At 47.9% G+C, this 16740-nt stretch overlaps 1 protein-coding gene across 9 annotated transcripts in view; it reads right to left on the bottom strand.

The window, feature by feature from the left end:
- The window catches only part of ASCC2 (activating signal cointegrator 1 complex subunit 2), a 42079-nt gene extending 28074 nt beyond the window's left edge, over positions 1–14005 (bottom strand). For 2 of the 9 annotated variants that reach the window (XM_036874664.1, XM_036874668.1), the window contains exons 1-5: positions 13885–14001; positions 9808–9906; positions 3370–3528; positions 2834–3004; positions 1739–1868 (exon numbers count right to left, since the gene is read on the bottom strand). In XM_036874664.1, coding sequence (XP_036730559.1) covers positions 1739–1868; positions 2834–3004; positions 3370–3528; positions 9808–9888 — 541 coding nt within the window. In that variant the 5' untranslated portion in view covers positions 9889–9906; positions 13885–14001. Of the gene's footprint in view, positions 1–1738; positions 1869–2833; positions 3005–3369; positions 3529–9807; positions 9907–11848; positions 11887–13884 lie in introns of all 9 variants that reach the window. The other 7 variants (XM_036874669.1, XM_036874672.1, XM_036874665.1 and 4 more) reach the window with 6 other exon arrangements.
- Between the last annotated feature and the right edge of the window lie 2735 nt (positions 14006–16740).

The following is a 16740-nucleotide window of genomic DNA, read 5'->3' as shown; positions in this document are numbered from 1 at the left end:
GCCTCCCATCACCACCCTCCCCACCTGCATGCTGCCAGATTAACCTTGTTGCCAGATGGCTCCCCACACTGCTCCAAGCTCCTAGAGGCTCCCACAGCCTGGTCACAGTAAGAGCCCACACTTACCAAGTGCCTGTAACGTGCCAGGCTCTGTGCTGAGCACCACCTCATATTTAATCCCCACAACCATCCTACAAGTTTGTCTTCCCTTTCTTCAGGTGAGAAAACTCAGGCTTAGAGTGGCTAACTGACTTGGTCAAGGTGACATAGCCGGGACTAGAGCTGTGGATTGGGCAGTTCAACTCTAGAACCTGCCTTCTTAGCCACCAAGCGATACTGCTCCCCAAGTGCCAAAGCCTGGCATGGAGCCCTCCTTGATCTGGCCCCAGCTTCCTCCCCTGGCTCCTGCGCTGCCCTCCCAGAATGCTCCACTCCAACCAAACCGGCCTAATAATTGTTTCTCTAACTAATCGTGCCTGCTTTTGTGCACTCACCCCAACCTCTGTCTAGAGTATAATTATTAAGGGTCTTTCCCAGGGAAAATAAAAGAAATTAACTGATGATCAGGCAATAATTAGATTTGAATGAGAAACCAGAGGTCGTTCCAATGAAAAAGCTGGATGTGAAATTTCATACACATTATGCTCTAATATGTTTTAAAAAAAATACAAAGAGAAAAGACTAGAAGGGAATAATCACCAAATCATTGTCTCTGGTTGCAGGAATTTAGTAATTGCTTTCCTGTTTCTTTACACTTTATATTCTTTAAAAATTTTCTAAATTAACATATATTACCTTTATTATTGCGGGGGGTGGGGAGGAAGGAAGGAAGGGAAGAAGACATTTCTAGGGATAACTGAGCTCTGTAACTGGGCATTTGGAAGTCTCTATCCTACAATCTCAGGGTGAGGAGTGCTGACAGGGGTGTCCAGGGTGAGTAGCCCTCCGTGCCAGTCCAATGCCATGAGTGGCTATTCAAAGACGAGTCCACTGCGGCACTGTTCCCTCTGTAACTTCCCAACAAAGCTTCCGCCTCTGAGTGAAACTTCCAACCCATGGCCTCCTGATGGGATCCAACTGCTGATGTCTGTTCCCTTCACAACCCCAAAGGGTCCTCCCTGAACTCTGCCCCAATCTGTTCTCAGCAGCAATGCAAATCTCGACATTTCTGAGGCAGCCCCATTACCCCTGAGGCAGGGAGTGGCCAAGGGCAAGAGCTTGAGAGTCAGGCCCAAGTGACAATCCCAGCCTGGCCACTCATTAGTCACGGCCTCTCAGGCAAGTCCCTTACATTTAACCTCAGTTTCCTTAACTGTAAATGGGGATGATGACACCACTGACATCACAGGGCGACTGGGAGGATCAACTGAGATGACATATGAGGAGCGTCGGCAGAGTCGCCAGTGAGCACTCAAATAACCGTTAGCTGTCGCCACCACTCTTACTCTCATTGCCGAAGCAAACTCCCCGACTCCTTCGACTGTTTGACATATGGCCTAATGCTAGGACTCCAAGATCCTGGAGCAGCTGCGTGATGCCCATTTTTGTCTCCACTCTCCCACCGCCACTTAGTCACTTCTTTCAGAGTTGACACACACGTCCACTAAGACATTTCCAAGCACCACCCACTGCTGCTGCTCTGAATCCCCCTGTGCTCATCCGGGCGCCCGCCTTTGGAATGTGGGGGCCATCTCTGTGCCCCCCCGCCCTGCCACCCCCAGGCCACAGGCCCTACTCACCTATCATCTTCTGCAGCAGCGGGGAGTTGCCTTTTCCAAAGAGCACGCAGAGGTCCAGGATCTTTGGGATGTCAAACAGGAAGTTGTTGTAGAGGATTTCTCCAAAAGCAGAGGGGGAAATGAAGTGATCCTAAGGAACAGTGCAGAAAGGATGAGAGACTTTCCAAAAACACGTGCATTGCAGGGTAATAGCAAGCTCACAAGAAACAACCTTCAGGTCCATCAGCAGGGGCCTGGCTAACAGAAGAAGCTCTGTCCACACCACGGATATGTCTGAGCCTCGTGGACTGACCTGGAGCAGTGGTTACACTTCATCTTAATGTAAACAGAAGCAACAGCTCACTATAAAACCATCAGCTGGGGAATCATTCTAAAATATTTATGTGTAAATCACCATGATGTCTGAGATTGTTTAAAATACTCCAAGAAAAACAGAAAACTCAGGGGGAGGGAGCAAACAAGATGTTGATACCTGTTGAACCCAGATAATGGGTACGTGGGAGTCATTATACTTTTGTGTATATTTGAAAATTTCCATGCTAACAAGTTAAAAAAACAAAAAAGCAAGATACTATTTTTAAAATAAATATGCGCGCACACACACACATTGAAAGGAAAAAAGTTTCCTGAAGGAACATGCACCCTGACAGTGGTCATTTTGAGGGGAGGGAATTTTGTGGATGACTTTCATTATCTACAAAATATTTTTGTTATGTTTGAGTTGTTTAGAGACAGCATTATTATTTTTAAAATCAGGGGGAAAAAAAGTAAAGGTTTTTAAAAAGCACATACGAGTTCCTCTAAAAACTCAGAATCAATGTTTTCGCCCTCTGACGCACAAGGAGGGCACAGTCACGCGCCACCTGGCACAGGGCCCTCGGCTCCCCATTGATGAAAACATTGGGTGTAACGCAGGCGACCCAGTGACTGAGAGGATAAGGGAGGTGGCACAGATTTCTTCCCCAATGGTGGGAATAAAAGCAGAGGGGAGACAGAGGAAACATGATACTTCCAGAGCCTTCCTTCCCAGGGGCGAGAGCCTGGCACAGAGGTGTCAGGTGGCGGTGGTGACCTGTCACGGGATCCGCGGCTTACTTTGGATTCCTTGTGAGTGGACATGCGAAGGAAGGTGAGAAAAACACTTCGGTGGAGGCGCTTCTCCATGTCAACGACCTCAGGGGCCGGGGCCACCCACTCGTCGAACTTTCGGGGGACATAGTGCAGGTAGGAGTCCAGGCACTTCTGCAGAGTCTCGTCGAAGACAACCTAAGCCAGGCGACAGAGGACAGCAAGGGCTCGTCACTGAGGCCCAAGGGCGTGTGGGTAGACTGTGCAGGGCTCACGGCCCATCAGCCCTGGACTGTGGCAAACACTCCAACCCCAAGGGACCGAAGAGGTATAAATGAGCCGAGGGCTAAACACGAGTTTCTAAAAATGACGTGTTGGAAGGCGTTGTGTAAACATCATTAAGACTGTGATACAAGTCAGAGCAATCCAAACCACAGTTTGCTGTTAAGGATCCAGTGTAAGAAGTAGAGAAAAAAAGCATCTCCTGGGAGAGAAAAACAACAGCACCCAACCAATGGCATGTCATGTGCTTTGTCTTAGCGTGAATTTTGATAGAATGTTACCTGGCACCAGAATTTATCGTGAGGCAGGGCCAGGAGCCAGTCGAGGTCATTGGCTACGAAGGTGGCGCGTTCCAGGTACTCCTCCACTAGGGCGGGAATGTTGTCTTTAGGGGGCGGTTTGTATAACACAAAATACCGGTCTGCCTTCTGCTCGGGGTGCTACGGATCCAAAAACCACGTGTTAACGTGGCAGAGGTTAGTCAGTGAGGGCCCATTTGCCAACCCACAGCAATGACAACACTGGGCTGTTCCAACCGGTGACTCTCAAGCATAAAGAACTGAGTGTCTCTGACAAAGGGGGCTTGGTTGCAGCCAGGGAACACCAGGCGGGCATTAAATACCATGTTTTTTGGAGAATATTTAATGACATGGGGAAAGGTTAAGGGAAGAAAAAGCAGGACACAAACCTCTCTATTTTATATAACCAGTTTGGGGAGTAAAAAAAAAGTACACATATTTAACACATTCACACACTGGTACAGATTTTTTTAAAAGTGGGGGGGGGGTGGCAACCCCCCAAAGCTAACAGTGGCTATCTCTAGTGGAAGGGATTATGACTTGACTATATTCTCCCATTAAAAAAACGAACATGTATTATTTTTTAAATTATTTTTTTAAATCATACAAGTGAGGCATGAGCATCTTTTCTTTCAAAAACTCACAATAGTACAGAAAGGTGAGTCGCCTGGCCCATACCCCCAGCCCCTGTGTCAACCCAGAGGTAACTCCTCACCATTCCCTGAGCATCCTCACAGATCTTTTCTAAGTATTTACATTAAAATGTGCCCATATGAGGCATTTGTTTGGGCCCATTTTCATCTCTCTGACACAAACAGTATCATACTGTACATATCACTGTGCTATACCCTTTGTATAATCAGAAAAAAACCTCAGTAATTTTTTTTTCAAAGATGCTAATCAGGTAATTGCAGGTCTCAGCTTAGCATCACAAGCTCTCTCTTCCAACCCTTACCTTGCCATGAACAAATCTTACTTTGTTCACCATAAAGAAGAGAAGATGAGCTCAGTTTTCTCTTCTGACTACATAAGGGCTGCTTTCTCTGGGGGGGAAGTGATAACAGGAAGAAGGCTGGGCTGCATCTCAGCTATTATCAACCACAATCCACCCACTTCCAGGTCTGTCAATCCAGGGGGGGGGACAGGAGAACCACAGCTGATTGGTCAGTCTCCTCGAGAACCACCTACACCTCCCAACTGCCTAACGCAAGTTTGCAAATTGGGGTCTTTGAGTCCCGCAGAATTCCTTGGGGGTCACCTGCCAGGTGGGTATTCAGGACCCGTCCCATTTAAATCAGAATTTATACAAAAGGAATCCTGCTGCCTGAAACAAGTTCAAAACTACTCTCTAGGCCCTAATTTCATCTCCTTGGTTTTCGAGTTCCCCTCCTGCCTTTGTCTGTTGACATCTCACCTCTTAGGTCACTTCTCAGGCCAGGCTACTCACCCCACTCGCCCAGCAGACACACACATACACACACCCCTGAGAGTCTACCTCCCTACAATCCTACACATTTACTGGCACCCTGCTGGGCACATGAAGAAAGGCATCCGCGTGCTTCCAGAGCCCACTCTGCAGAGGGGAAGATGCACATCTAAGCTATCAAATGAGCACAACACAGATAGCTCAAACCCGGCAGAGGGACTGTGAGATTAACTGCGCCTGGAGGATGAGGGGCCGCTTCCCAGGGCCGGCAGCATCTGAGCTGGCCCTTGGAGGATGAGAAGGATTTTTAGGTGGAAAACACAGTATTTTTATGGAGGCATAAAACTGGGCCATTTAAAAAAAAAAAAAAGGGCACAGATTGCACCAGGCGGTGGGAGATGGATTTGGAGGGAGAGATGCTAGAAGGATAATAAAAGCCATCACTCACGAAGGACCTGCCCTGTGTCGGCTGCTGAGTAGGCCTGTCCCCGAGCCCATTTCTTTTTTACCTACAACAACTATTTCAAAGGGAGACAGTATTCTCCCCATTTTACAGAGGAGGAAACCAAGACTCAGTCAGATTCAGGAACTTTGCCAAGGTCACAGGGCTAAGGAAGCAATTGAGGCAGTATTTGAACCAAACCTGACACTGCAGACCTACTAAATGACCTAAGGTACCACGTGTCACCCTGGTCTCACTGCTCATCCTTCTCACCCCAGCTCTGACCTCACCTCCTCCAGGAAGTCTCCCAAGTCCCACCCTGACTAGGTTAGGGGTTTCACCCGGGCTCCCCAACACCTGCACTCTGTGCTTCCCCGACTGTAGCACTTGTTAAATTGTATCAGAAGTGCTTGCAGATCCGTGGTTGCTGTGGAAGGGGACAGAGGAAGGGATAGATTATAGGGGGGGCACCAGGACACTTTCGGGAGTAGTAGAAATGTTCATTATCTTTTTTTTTCTGGCCGTACCACACAGCATGTGGAACTTCCCCGACCAGGGGTACCAGGGATCGAACCCATGCCCCCTGAAGTGGAAGTGCAGAGTCTTAACCACTGGACCACCATGGAAGTCCAGAAATGTTCATTATCTTGATTATGGTGATGGTTTCATGGGTGTATGCAGATGTCAAAACCAATCAAATCGTATACTTTAAATAAATACATGCAGTTTATTGTCCTCCAATGATACCTCAATAAAGTGATATAAAAGGGAGGGCCTGCCTTCTCCTTCTCCCCCACTACCCTGCAGGTCTCTGGAGGGAGTCTAAGTCTTGCTCACCACAGCAGTCCCAACCCCTAGAACAGTGCCTGGCATCGAGCAGACTCTCCATATACATTTGCTGATTGAACAAAGGAATGCATGGAGGTAATGAAGGACCAGATCCTGCCAGGGTCTCTGAAGGACCTTCAATGCCACGCTCAAGAGTAGGGGCCATGGGGCTTCCCTGGTGGCGCAGTGGTTAAGAATCCACCTGCCAATGCAGGGGACACTGGTTCGAGCCCTGGTCTGGGAAGATCCCACATGCCGCGGAGCAACTGGGCCCGTGAGCCACAATTACTGAGCCTGCGCGTCTGAAGCCTGTGCTCCGCAACAAGAGAGGCCGCGATAGTGAGAGGCCCGTGCACCGTGATGAAGAGTGGCCCCCGCTTGCCACAACTAGAGAAAGCCCTCACACAGAAACGAAGACACAACACAGCCATAAATAAATAAATTAATTAATTAAAAAAAAAATCCCATGACCATCTCAATAGACAATAGAAAAAGCATTTGACAAAATTCAACATCCATTCATGATAAAAACTCTACTTAAAATTAAAAAAAAAAAAAAAAAAAAAGAGTAGGGGCCACTGGGGACTTCCCTGGCGGTCCAGTGGTTAAGACTCCATGCTCCCAATGCAGGCGGCATGGGTTTGATCCCTGGTCAGGGAACTAAGATCCCACATGCCGCATGGTGCAGCCGAAAAAGAAAAAAAAAAAAAAAAGAGTAGGGGGCATGGAAGATTCCAGGGCAAGGAGCAGCAGGCTCCAACTGTATCTTCCACTCTTCAGGCCTGGCTTAGGTCCCACTTGCTCCATGAAGCTTTCTGAACATTCTCTGCCCATCAAACTTCTGCTCTGTTTATCTTGATAAGAGACTGTTTGGGACTGTTCTCCAAATGCTCCACTTATATGAGTCTTGTCTTTCTCAAGAGCTCATTCACCCACTTTGGCCCAAGACTTGATTTCTTTTGGATCTTCAATAGTGAGTATGTGCATCTGCACGGTAACTACTCAATAAACATTAGCTTCAGCTATCACTCTGCAGAGGCAGCATGATGGCTGTCCCTTTGCTGGAGATCTTCTTCTCCCAAGTTGGGACTAAAGAGACAAATACAGGGTGGGTACATCTCTGAGGACAATCTTTCAGGAGCTGCTGGTGGCCTGCAGCACAGCCAAAAGACTGCTCCTCAATCAAGCAGCTGTCTTCCTTGGTTCGTCTCTCTTCCCACCCTACACCCCATTCATAATGCCGCTGTCACCGTCACGGCTGTCATCACCGTCTTCATTGAGTGCTCACTATGTCCTAGGTTCAGTGCTAATTCACACGCATCTCATTTAATCCTCACAACCACCCCCGCAAGGCTGGTTCTACTGTTACCCTTTTTTGGATCCTGAGGCTTAGAGATGTTAAGTAACTTGCCCAAAGTCACAGGGCCAAGTCTGTGTGACATTAAACACAAAGCCGGGCTCCTTAACTCTGCTTCCACCCCAGGTGGTTGGTGTAGGAGTTAGGCTCTCAGAAGCCCAGGCCAATAGACTTAGGTCCTCCTGCCAGGTCCACCCTCCTCCCATTGCTCTGCCTGGCTAGTGCTTATTCACCCTTCAATACCCAGTTCAGGATCCCCCTCTTTCTGGAAGGAGTCCCTGGCAGTGTGTGCTCTCCCACCACCCTAAGACCTCCCCGTACCCATACACCCCACTGGTCTGGATCAGCAGCCTGGACTTCCTTCCATCAAATCCTGATCATGCTGCAGAGAACTACCAGTCTGCTTTCTCCCCTCAAGGGCAGGAACCACCTCTTTTCTCTTTGTAGCTCCAGTGCCTGTCACAAAGTGTGGCTAGGGTCCTTGACTCATTTACTGAATGTCTCCTGAGAGCTACTACGTGCCTGGCACTGGAAAACCAGAACAAAGGGAAGGGCCCGGTCCCTGCTCCCATGGAGCCCACAGTCTAGCAGCCCAGGTGTCCCGTACACGGGGAAGGACTGAGGTGGGAAATCAGACCCAAGGAACCTGTCTCCACCGGCGCCGTCCAACAGAACCTCTGCAGTGACAGAACTGCTCTAGACCTGGTCCGTGCTGGCCAATACAGTAGGCTCTCACCACATGGGACTATTTTAACTTAAATGAACTAAAACTAAATTAAAAATCCAGTTCCTCAGTTGAACTAGCCACAATTTCAAGAGCTCAAGCACCACACGTGGTGAACAGCTAACATATTGGACAGAACAGTTCTTGATTTTCTGATCAATAACCCCCTTACATAAAAAGATTACGAATACAAGGATATACTGTACAACACAGGGAACACAGCCAACATTTTATAATAACTATAAATGGAATATAACCTTTAAAATTGTGAATCACTATGTTATACACCTGAAACATATGATGTTGGACATTGACTCTACTTCGATTAAAAAAAAAGTTATAAAAAAGAAACAAGAGGGGCTTCCCTGGTGGCGCAGTGGTTGAGAATCTGCCTGCCAATGCAGGGAACACGGGTTCGAGCCCTGGTCTGGGAAGATCCCACATGCCGCGGAGCAACTAGGCCCGTGAGCCACAATTACTGAGCCTGCGCGTCTGGAGCCTGTGCTCTGCAACAAGAGAGGCCGCGATGATGAGAGGCCCGCGCATCGCAATGAAGAGTGGCCCCCACTTGCCGCAACTAGAGAAAGCTCTGGCACAGAAACGAAGACCCAACACAGCCATAAATAAATAAATTAATTAAATTAAATAAAAAAAAAAAAAAAAAGAAAGAAACAAGAGGCTTTATAGCAGAAAGGTTAAGGGTATGGGCTCTGGGGGCAGCCTAGCTGTGTTCCCATCCTGGCTCCCCTAATTTTCCAGTTTTATGACCCTGAACTTTTAGTTTCCTCATCTGTAAAATGGGGACAACCAAAATGCCTACTCAGAGGGCTGTGGTTTGGCTTACATGCCAGGTGAAAGGTTTGGCCCAGAGCGAGTGCTCTATAAATATTAAGTACTATTATTAGAGAGTAGTTAGGAAATAATAGGAAGCCATCCAGAAAGCAGGAAATAAAACACCAAGCTCTTGTTTCCCACAATTTTACTCAAGCTCCCAGAAAATACTTCCTCCCACCTTGTTCAAGTAAGCTCATATTCTTGGGAAAACAGCAAGGGGGTATGGGAACTCCAGTCCCCGCGTCTGTCTCCTTCTCCAGCACCCTGGCACCTCTCTGCGGCTCTAATCTCTCCCCGCAGCTGGTAATCAGCATGCTCACAGCCTCCTTAATTTTCAGTCTCACAAGCCCTGCCAGGTCTGTGTGTGGCGCTTCTCAGCCCGTTCAGAACTGACCTCTGAAATCAGTGTGCCCCGCCAAAGTGGACAGCAGCTGGGACAGCTCTGAAAAAGGCCCATCCGAAACCTGAGCACCTCCCACAGCGTCCAATCCCCAGACCCAGCTTTGGGCCAGCCCCACCGCTAGGCCAGCTCAGGCTGAGTCAGAACTGCCATCAGACTTTGATTCAAAATGAAATGCTTTGCGGGCAAGGTGTGGGGTGGTGACATGGAAAATACCACTCAAATTCAAGCTGCTCGGAAAGGAAATTTCTACACCGGGCCTGGAAGGACCTAATAGCGTCCTGACTACTGAATTACAGACTGTGGCCCTTGGGTCATTCTCGAACAGATAAAGAAGGAATTTACTTTGTGCTTCTGAAATTGCAAGAATGATAATATCAGGCTGAACGGCCTCAAGGCACCGGCTCACCAGCGCTGGTGAAGTCCTCAGCTTCCCTGTCTTCAGGTCCTTGTGGGTGATCTGGAGTTGGTCCAGGGGCAGAGCTGGCATTGTGCTGCATTGACCCTCCTGAAAGGAATATGGATGGGAAGAAGACAGCAGACACAGAGGCTCCTGGGGGCAGGGGCCTGCTTTGGGGCTGATCCCAGAGCCAGGAGAGAAGCTTCAACCTCTCGCCTCAAAGGCTTCAAAGGCCTGGTTCCTGTACCTACTAATCTAGACCAAAGTGACTTTTTTGCCTAAAGCAGCAGTTATCAGCTGAGGAGGAAAACACTCCCCAGGTGACTCCTGATATATTCCCACCCAATTTGAGAAGTACTGGTTAAAAGTACCTAGATTATCTTTATTATGGCTCCAGGTCCGTGCCCTCCTTGGCCTGTGAACTCTGTGAAGACAGTACCTGGGCTCTCCTTCTCTTGCTACCTTTCCTGTGACAAGCATAGGCCTGATACAGAGGTGGCTTCATCAAATATTTTATGAACAATTGAATATGAGGATACTTTTCTTACCACTCTAACCAGATTTTAAGTCTTTTGGGGGTTGGAGCCATGGGCCTTTCTTCACTTGCAGAGGGAGTTAAGAGTTTACAACCTTTCTAGTCTTCAAGGAAGAAGGACATGGATAAACAGGAGGACCAGGGAGGTCAACAGAGTTCACAGAAAACTGCCAGAGCGAGCTCCTTTCTAGAGAGGCACAAACTGGCCTCAGAGTCAGTGAGCAGCAGACACCACGTCTCCTGTCTTCCCATCCAATGCTCTTTTCTCAATACAACTTGGCCTGACCTGTGGAAGGACATGCGTATTGGCTGAATCATGGCACAGAAGTGACTCAGGCCTCAGACATGCCACAGAAGGCCAGCACAGTCTCAATGACGACATGAAGACATATCAAGGCTGGGATGAGGAAATCATCACCTCCTGAACCCTCACAGAGGAGCTGAGGGGCACGGTCAGCCATGAGTTACTGGAGTCCCAGATCTCAGATATTAGGCCTGGCCCTGGTGTTATGAAGATAGACTGATAAAGCAGGGTCTCTGCCCTGGGGGAGCTTCTGATCCAATAATAATAATGACAATAGCAGCAGCGGAAACATGCTTCTCATGTGCTGGTGCTCTTCTCAGTGCTTTTCTCAGCATGAACTTGCTTTATACACCTTAAGTTGCTTTACATGTATTAATGCTGGTAACAACTCTAAGGTTGGTACTATTATTACCTTCATTTTATCAATGAGGTAACAGAGGCTTGGAGAAGATAAGAAACTTGCCCTAGGTCTCAGAGTTAGTGGCTGGTGAAGCAGGCTGGCTCTTAACCATTCGCTGTACTGAGTCTAGTGCACTTGAGCTGGTGGGGGCTGTGGCTGTCGGAGAAGCATTTCTAGAGGAGTGCCTGAAGGCTCAGGAGAGCCTGAGTTGAGTCTTGAGAGTGGAGACTGGCCAGGGAAGAAGGGTGTCCCAGGCAGAGGAAACGGCAGGAGCAAAGGTAAGGAGGTAGGAAGCAGCTTGGTATACAAGGAACCTTGGTTCAGGGGCTGCTTTAAAGACTGTGAAGATATCCATCTTCACATGGGATGCAAAGAGAGAGGTCCAGTCTGTCTAGTCCTCGAGGCTTGTTCCAGCTCTAGGATCTCAGTGGATAGTGGATCAGGCACATGGTCCCCGTGTCTGAGCTTTCATCTTTCACCTTTGCAAAATGTAGATAACACCATCTGTTGTATATCATTACTTCTAATCAGTTACTATCTTACTAGCCTTTTGCAATAACCCAGATAAGAACGACAAGGATTATTATGCTCAGATGTCCAAAGAGGGGCCCTGATTTGCTCAGGTAAATACATGAGTGGCCAAGTTGAAACCGAAGCCCAGCTCTTATGCCTGGGCACCTGGGTCTCTTGTGCTGAATATGCTAAAAATACTTCTTTCCTAACCCCTCGGCGATGCTGGGAGGGCAGCTAGAAACATCAGTGGTCGGCTCACCAGTGCAGAAGTCACAAGCCCAGTCCTTTCCATACTCACCTTCCAAAGACAGTAATGGGAGTGTCCAGTGTGGGGACCTAGGGTGGGGAAAGAGTCATAAGGAGGAGGCGGCTCTCCACCCTTATAATTCTAGGCCCCATAGTTCAGGCCTAGACAGGTAGAGACAGCACCTGCTTTTGGAAGAAATCTACTCCTACAAGCCAGTGCCTGTAAGGGTAGTTCAGACCCAGGCTGGTGTGATGGTTGAAAGAGAAGTTTATAGTTCTACAACCTGGGTTCAAATCCTGGCTCCATCCTACCCATGTTGAGACCTTGAGACAGTTCCTTAACTCCTCTAAGCCTTGATTTCCTCATCTGTAAAATTGGGATGATAACAGTACATAATCTCATAAGCTCTCAGGGTTGACATGAGAAGTAACCAGTACTAAGTCATCAGGATAGTACTTGGCACATAATAAGCACTCAGTAAAGTTCACTTGTTGTTATTATTCAAGTCCCAATCATAAGCAGAGCACTTTGGGCTTCCTCAGTTACTCGACAAACACTAACTGAATACATTCTGGGTCCTGGGCATGTAAATGACTATCATTCCGTGTTGTTAGAGCTGTAACTGGAAATTTCCAGAACAAGCACAGCAGAGAAAGGAAGGATGTCACAAAGAAGATGACTTACAACCTGGCTGTTGAAGGATAGGAGGAAAAGATGAAGAGGAAGGACATTCCAAGCAAAGAGTAAGCATGAGTAAAGGCTCAGAGCCTGTGGCTTTGAAGGAAGAGGGAGACATTTGGGATGGCTGAAAACACAGGTCAGAGAGGGGGTGACAGAAGTGGAGAGAAGAGGTTGGATAGGAAAGATGGAGCCATTTTAAAAAGAGCCTCAAATGCTATGCTGAAGATTTTGGCCTTTCATTTGAAGGCAATGAGGCGTCATTTAAGTAGAGGAGAGACACCATCAGAAAGAGAAGGTAATAACCTGGTGCAGGAGAGGCCTTCTATGAACCACTGGAGGGCAAAAACTGTGTTAATTAACTGTGTTAATAGGCCATTCAAAGAGTTTTTGAGTACCTACTATGTGCCAGGCACTGAAGCCTGCCTGGAGAATCCTAAGGTGGGCAAGTAACAGACCTGATTCTGCCCTTCATAGAGTTTACAGTCTTGATGGTTAAGACAGATATGAACCAGACAGCCATACAAACAAGTAAAACTCAACATCGTGAGTATGCTATGCAGGTAAGGCCCTTGGGACTATGACAGCATTTAACAGAGAGAACTAACTTGAGGGAAAGAGGATGTCAAGGAAGTTTTGAGTTTTCATCTCAAGTATGAGTAGAAATTAACTAGGCAACGACTGGACTCTAAGTTCCAAAAGGATAAGGACAATGATCATGATGATATCTGTGCCCCACCAATGCATCCTCAGTGCCAAGCAGGGCAGTAGATGCCAAAAATTAGGAAAGGGTCCCATATTGACCAATTTCAATAAGTCCTGGGAGCATCCCCAGGGATACTGCTGCCTCAGTTTCTGTCTTCACCCTTCTGGTCTCAATTCAATATTACTCTTCTCAGAGACCTTACCAGACTGCCCTATCTAAAGTATTCACTCCCCTAGTTACTGTCATATCTTTAATTACCTAGCGCATTTATTTGTCGTTGACTGTCTCCGCCCATTAGACTGTAAGCTCCATGAGGGCGGGAGCCTTGTCTGTCTTGCTCTGTTTGTATCCCCAGTGCCTAGATCTGTGCCCGGCACATAGAAGGCGCTGGACATATATTTGTTGAACGAATTAATGAACGCTGAGGAAACTGAAGCTCGAGGTGAAGTGGGAGGATCGTGACTCGTCCAAGGCCAAGGTCACTCTCGGGCCGATCCTCCAATCCGAGACTCTAAGCTCTGGCGGCCTAATTGGGCGGGGGGCGGTGGAGGGGTAGGAGGAACGGGGCGACTCGCGGCCCCTGAGGCAGCGTAACCCTTAGCCCTGCCGTGTAGGCAGGGAGGCCCGAGGCCGCGTAAGGCACGGCTGCGGCCCTTCCCAGGCCCGATGCCCCACATCTGGCAGGGCCCAGCCACGCACTCACCTCGGCGGCTCCCCTGCCGGCGCTGTACCGCCGCCGCCACAGCCGCCGCGGTCCACGATGACAGCTCCCACAGCGCCGGCACTTCCGGGGTCAAACTGAGATTCCGCAGGCGCAGACAGGAAGCCTCGGCCCGGCCCCGCCCCCGAAGCCAACTACCGCCGGGAAGCCGGGCCCGGGGCCACGCCCCCAGCCGCAAGACTCTGCCCCCATAAGGAACAGCCTGGCTGTAGTCACGCCCACTGTCCCCCCCTTAGCTCCGTTCTTGCTTTTGCAGAGCGAATGGAAGGTGGGTGGAGAGCAGGTGTGGTTCCACCTCTTGGTAAAAACAAGTATGGTACCTGAGTTCTTTAGGATCCCAGGCCTGCACCTCCTTCCTTAACCTACTCAGTCATAATCTCAAGTCCAGGAGGAATTCTGCAGCTGAATACTGCAAGCTGTGTCAGAACACTGAATGCTTCCCTTTATTGGCATCATTTTTTTCAGGCAAACTGAACATCCAACGATATGGAAGGGACAGAAAAAAAAGTGCCAGTAACTCCATGTTTTTTTCTTCTGGCATCACATCCATTGGGCACACAGGAAATATAATTTGTATCTTGGTGGTTGGTTGGAAGAAAATAATGTGTGGCAGCCTTTGGTACAGAGAAAGCTTAAAATAGGACTTCCGGCAAAAGGGTATGGATTGGTTTCATCATTCCTGATGGGTATTAATATCATTGAAGTTTTAGAGCTAAATAACATGACTATAAAAAGAAAAACATCCAATAGGACACCTGACTTCTCTAAACATGTCTCAGTTTCCTCATCTGTCAAAAGGGGTCATTGATACCCACTTCATCATCATTAGGAGACTTAATGAGATAACACAGACAATAGCAAGCACATAGTAGGTGCTCAAAAAATTGAGTGGAGAGAAAGGAAGGAAGAAAGAAGAGGAGGAAGGGAGGAAGGAAGGAAGGAGACTCCCTATCAGTTGGAGTGTTAACCCTTATATTTATTTCATCTTTGTTTTCTCTTCTTTGCCTGAAAAGATTAATGAGGAATGTGAGCTTCCAAAGGAGGCATCCTTGTCTGAGCTATCATATGTCCAACTGAAATGAAATTAAAAAGCCACTATAGGGACTTCCCTGGTGGTCCAGTGGTTAAAAATCTGCCTTCCAATGCAGGGGTCGTGGGTTCAATCCCTGGTTGGGGTACCAGGGATCCCACATGCTGCGCGGCAACTAAGCCCGCGCGCTCTACAGTCCGCGCACCACAAGGAAAGATCCCACATGCTGCAACGAAGATCCCATGTGCTGCAAGTAAGTCCTGACGCAGCCAAATAAATAAATAAATTTTTTTTTAAAAACCCACTTTAACAGGAGAAACCTTAAACCATGTATTAGTTACATACAAGTATGGAGGAATGTGGGAGCCTCTATTCTCTAAATTAAAAGAAACACAACAACAACTAACTTACTTTAAGAGCAATTATTTGGGTTGGCAAAGGAGGCGAGTGTCTGTGGTGCTCATAATCAGTCAAGTCTAGGGATAACTAAAGAGAAAAACTGTCAGGAGTTGGAGCTAGAAAATCAGCACAGGAATATCTGGGACTGAGTCCCACCTGGCCCAGATGCTCTGAGTCACCTAAAATGAATCAGTATTGCCTTTGTGTTTCAATCCTCCAGCAAGTGTGTATTTGCAGAGCACCCATTGTTGGGGTTAGCTGTTGTGTGGCCCACACAGTGTTCATTTCCTGTTTTCCCACTCACAGCAGCTTGACTACTCCTCAGAGAACCATCCTTCCTGCTTCAGTCCACATGGAGTAGGACTGACTCTTCACTCAGAGTTGAGGGGTGTACAACTGTATTAGTTATCTATTGCTGTGCAACAAATCACCCCAAAATTCAGTGGCTTAGAACAATAATAATTATTTATTATCTCACATGGTTTCTGTGGGTTAAGGATTCCAAAGTGGCTTGGCTGGGTGGATATGGCTCAGGGTCTCTCATGAAGATGCAATCAGATGTCAGTTGGGACTGCACTCCTCTGAAGGCTTGATCAGAGCTAAAGAACCCACCTTCAGGTGGATCCGCTCATGTGGCTGGCAAGTTGGTAACAACTGTTGGCCAGAGGCCACAGTTCCTCTCCACAGGGCTGTTTGAGTATCCCCACAACATGGCCCCTGGCTTCTTTCAGAGGGAGCAATCCAAGAGATCAAAGCAGAAGCAGCTATGCCTCTATGATTTAGCCTTAGCAGTCACATGCCATGACTTCATCCATGTTTCTATTGGTCACAAAGGCCAGCCTTTGTTCAGCGTGGAGGGGACAAAGGGCATGAATATCAGAAGGCAAGATCATTGGGGGCCATCTTGGAAAGTGGCTACTACATCGATCTGAGTCTGGCAATCAGCATATTCCAAACCCTCAGCCATAGTGACTGACTCAAGAATAGATACATGATCCAAATTATACCAAATTCTGAGATCTTTATTGGAGTCAAGAAGAAAGAAAATTTCTCTTTCTTTTTTTCTTTCTTTTGACCGCGCCATGCAGCGTGCGGGATCTTTGATCCCCCAACCAGGGATCGAACCCACGCCCCCTGCAGTGGAAGCGCAGCATCTTAACCACTGGACCACCAGGGAAGTCCCCCAACCCAAACTTCTTTACATGGTGGTTGGGTCCCCACAGAGTAACAGTGGGAGCTGCCAGATCTTTTGAGGCCTAGGCTCTGATACTCATACAACATCACTTCCTCCACATTCTATTGGTCAAAGCAAGTTATAAGGCCAGTTCTGATTCATGGAGAGAGGAAGTAGCCCTCCTGCCTCATCCACAAGCAACCACTCATCTACTTTCTGTCTCTATAGATTTTTG

Source organism: Balaenoptera musculus, chromosome 14, assembly GCF_009873245.2.
Source record: "Balaenoptera musculus isolate JJ_BM4_2016_0621 chromosome 14, mBalMus1.pri.v3, whole genome shotgun sequence".
Taxonomy (NCBI): Eukaryota; Metazoa; Chordata; class Mammalia; order Artiodactyla; family Balaenopteridae; genus Balaenoptera; species Balaenoptera musculus.
The sequence above is the reverse complement of the archived record's forward strand: the minus strand, read 5'-3'. Positions and strand labels throughout refer to the sequence as shown.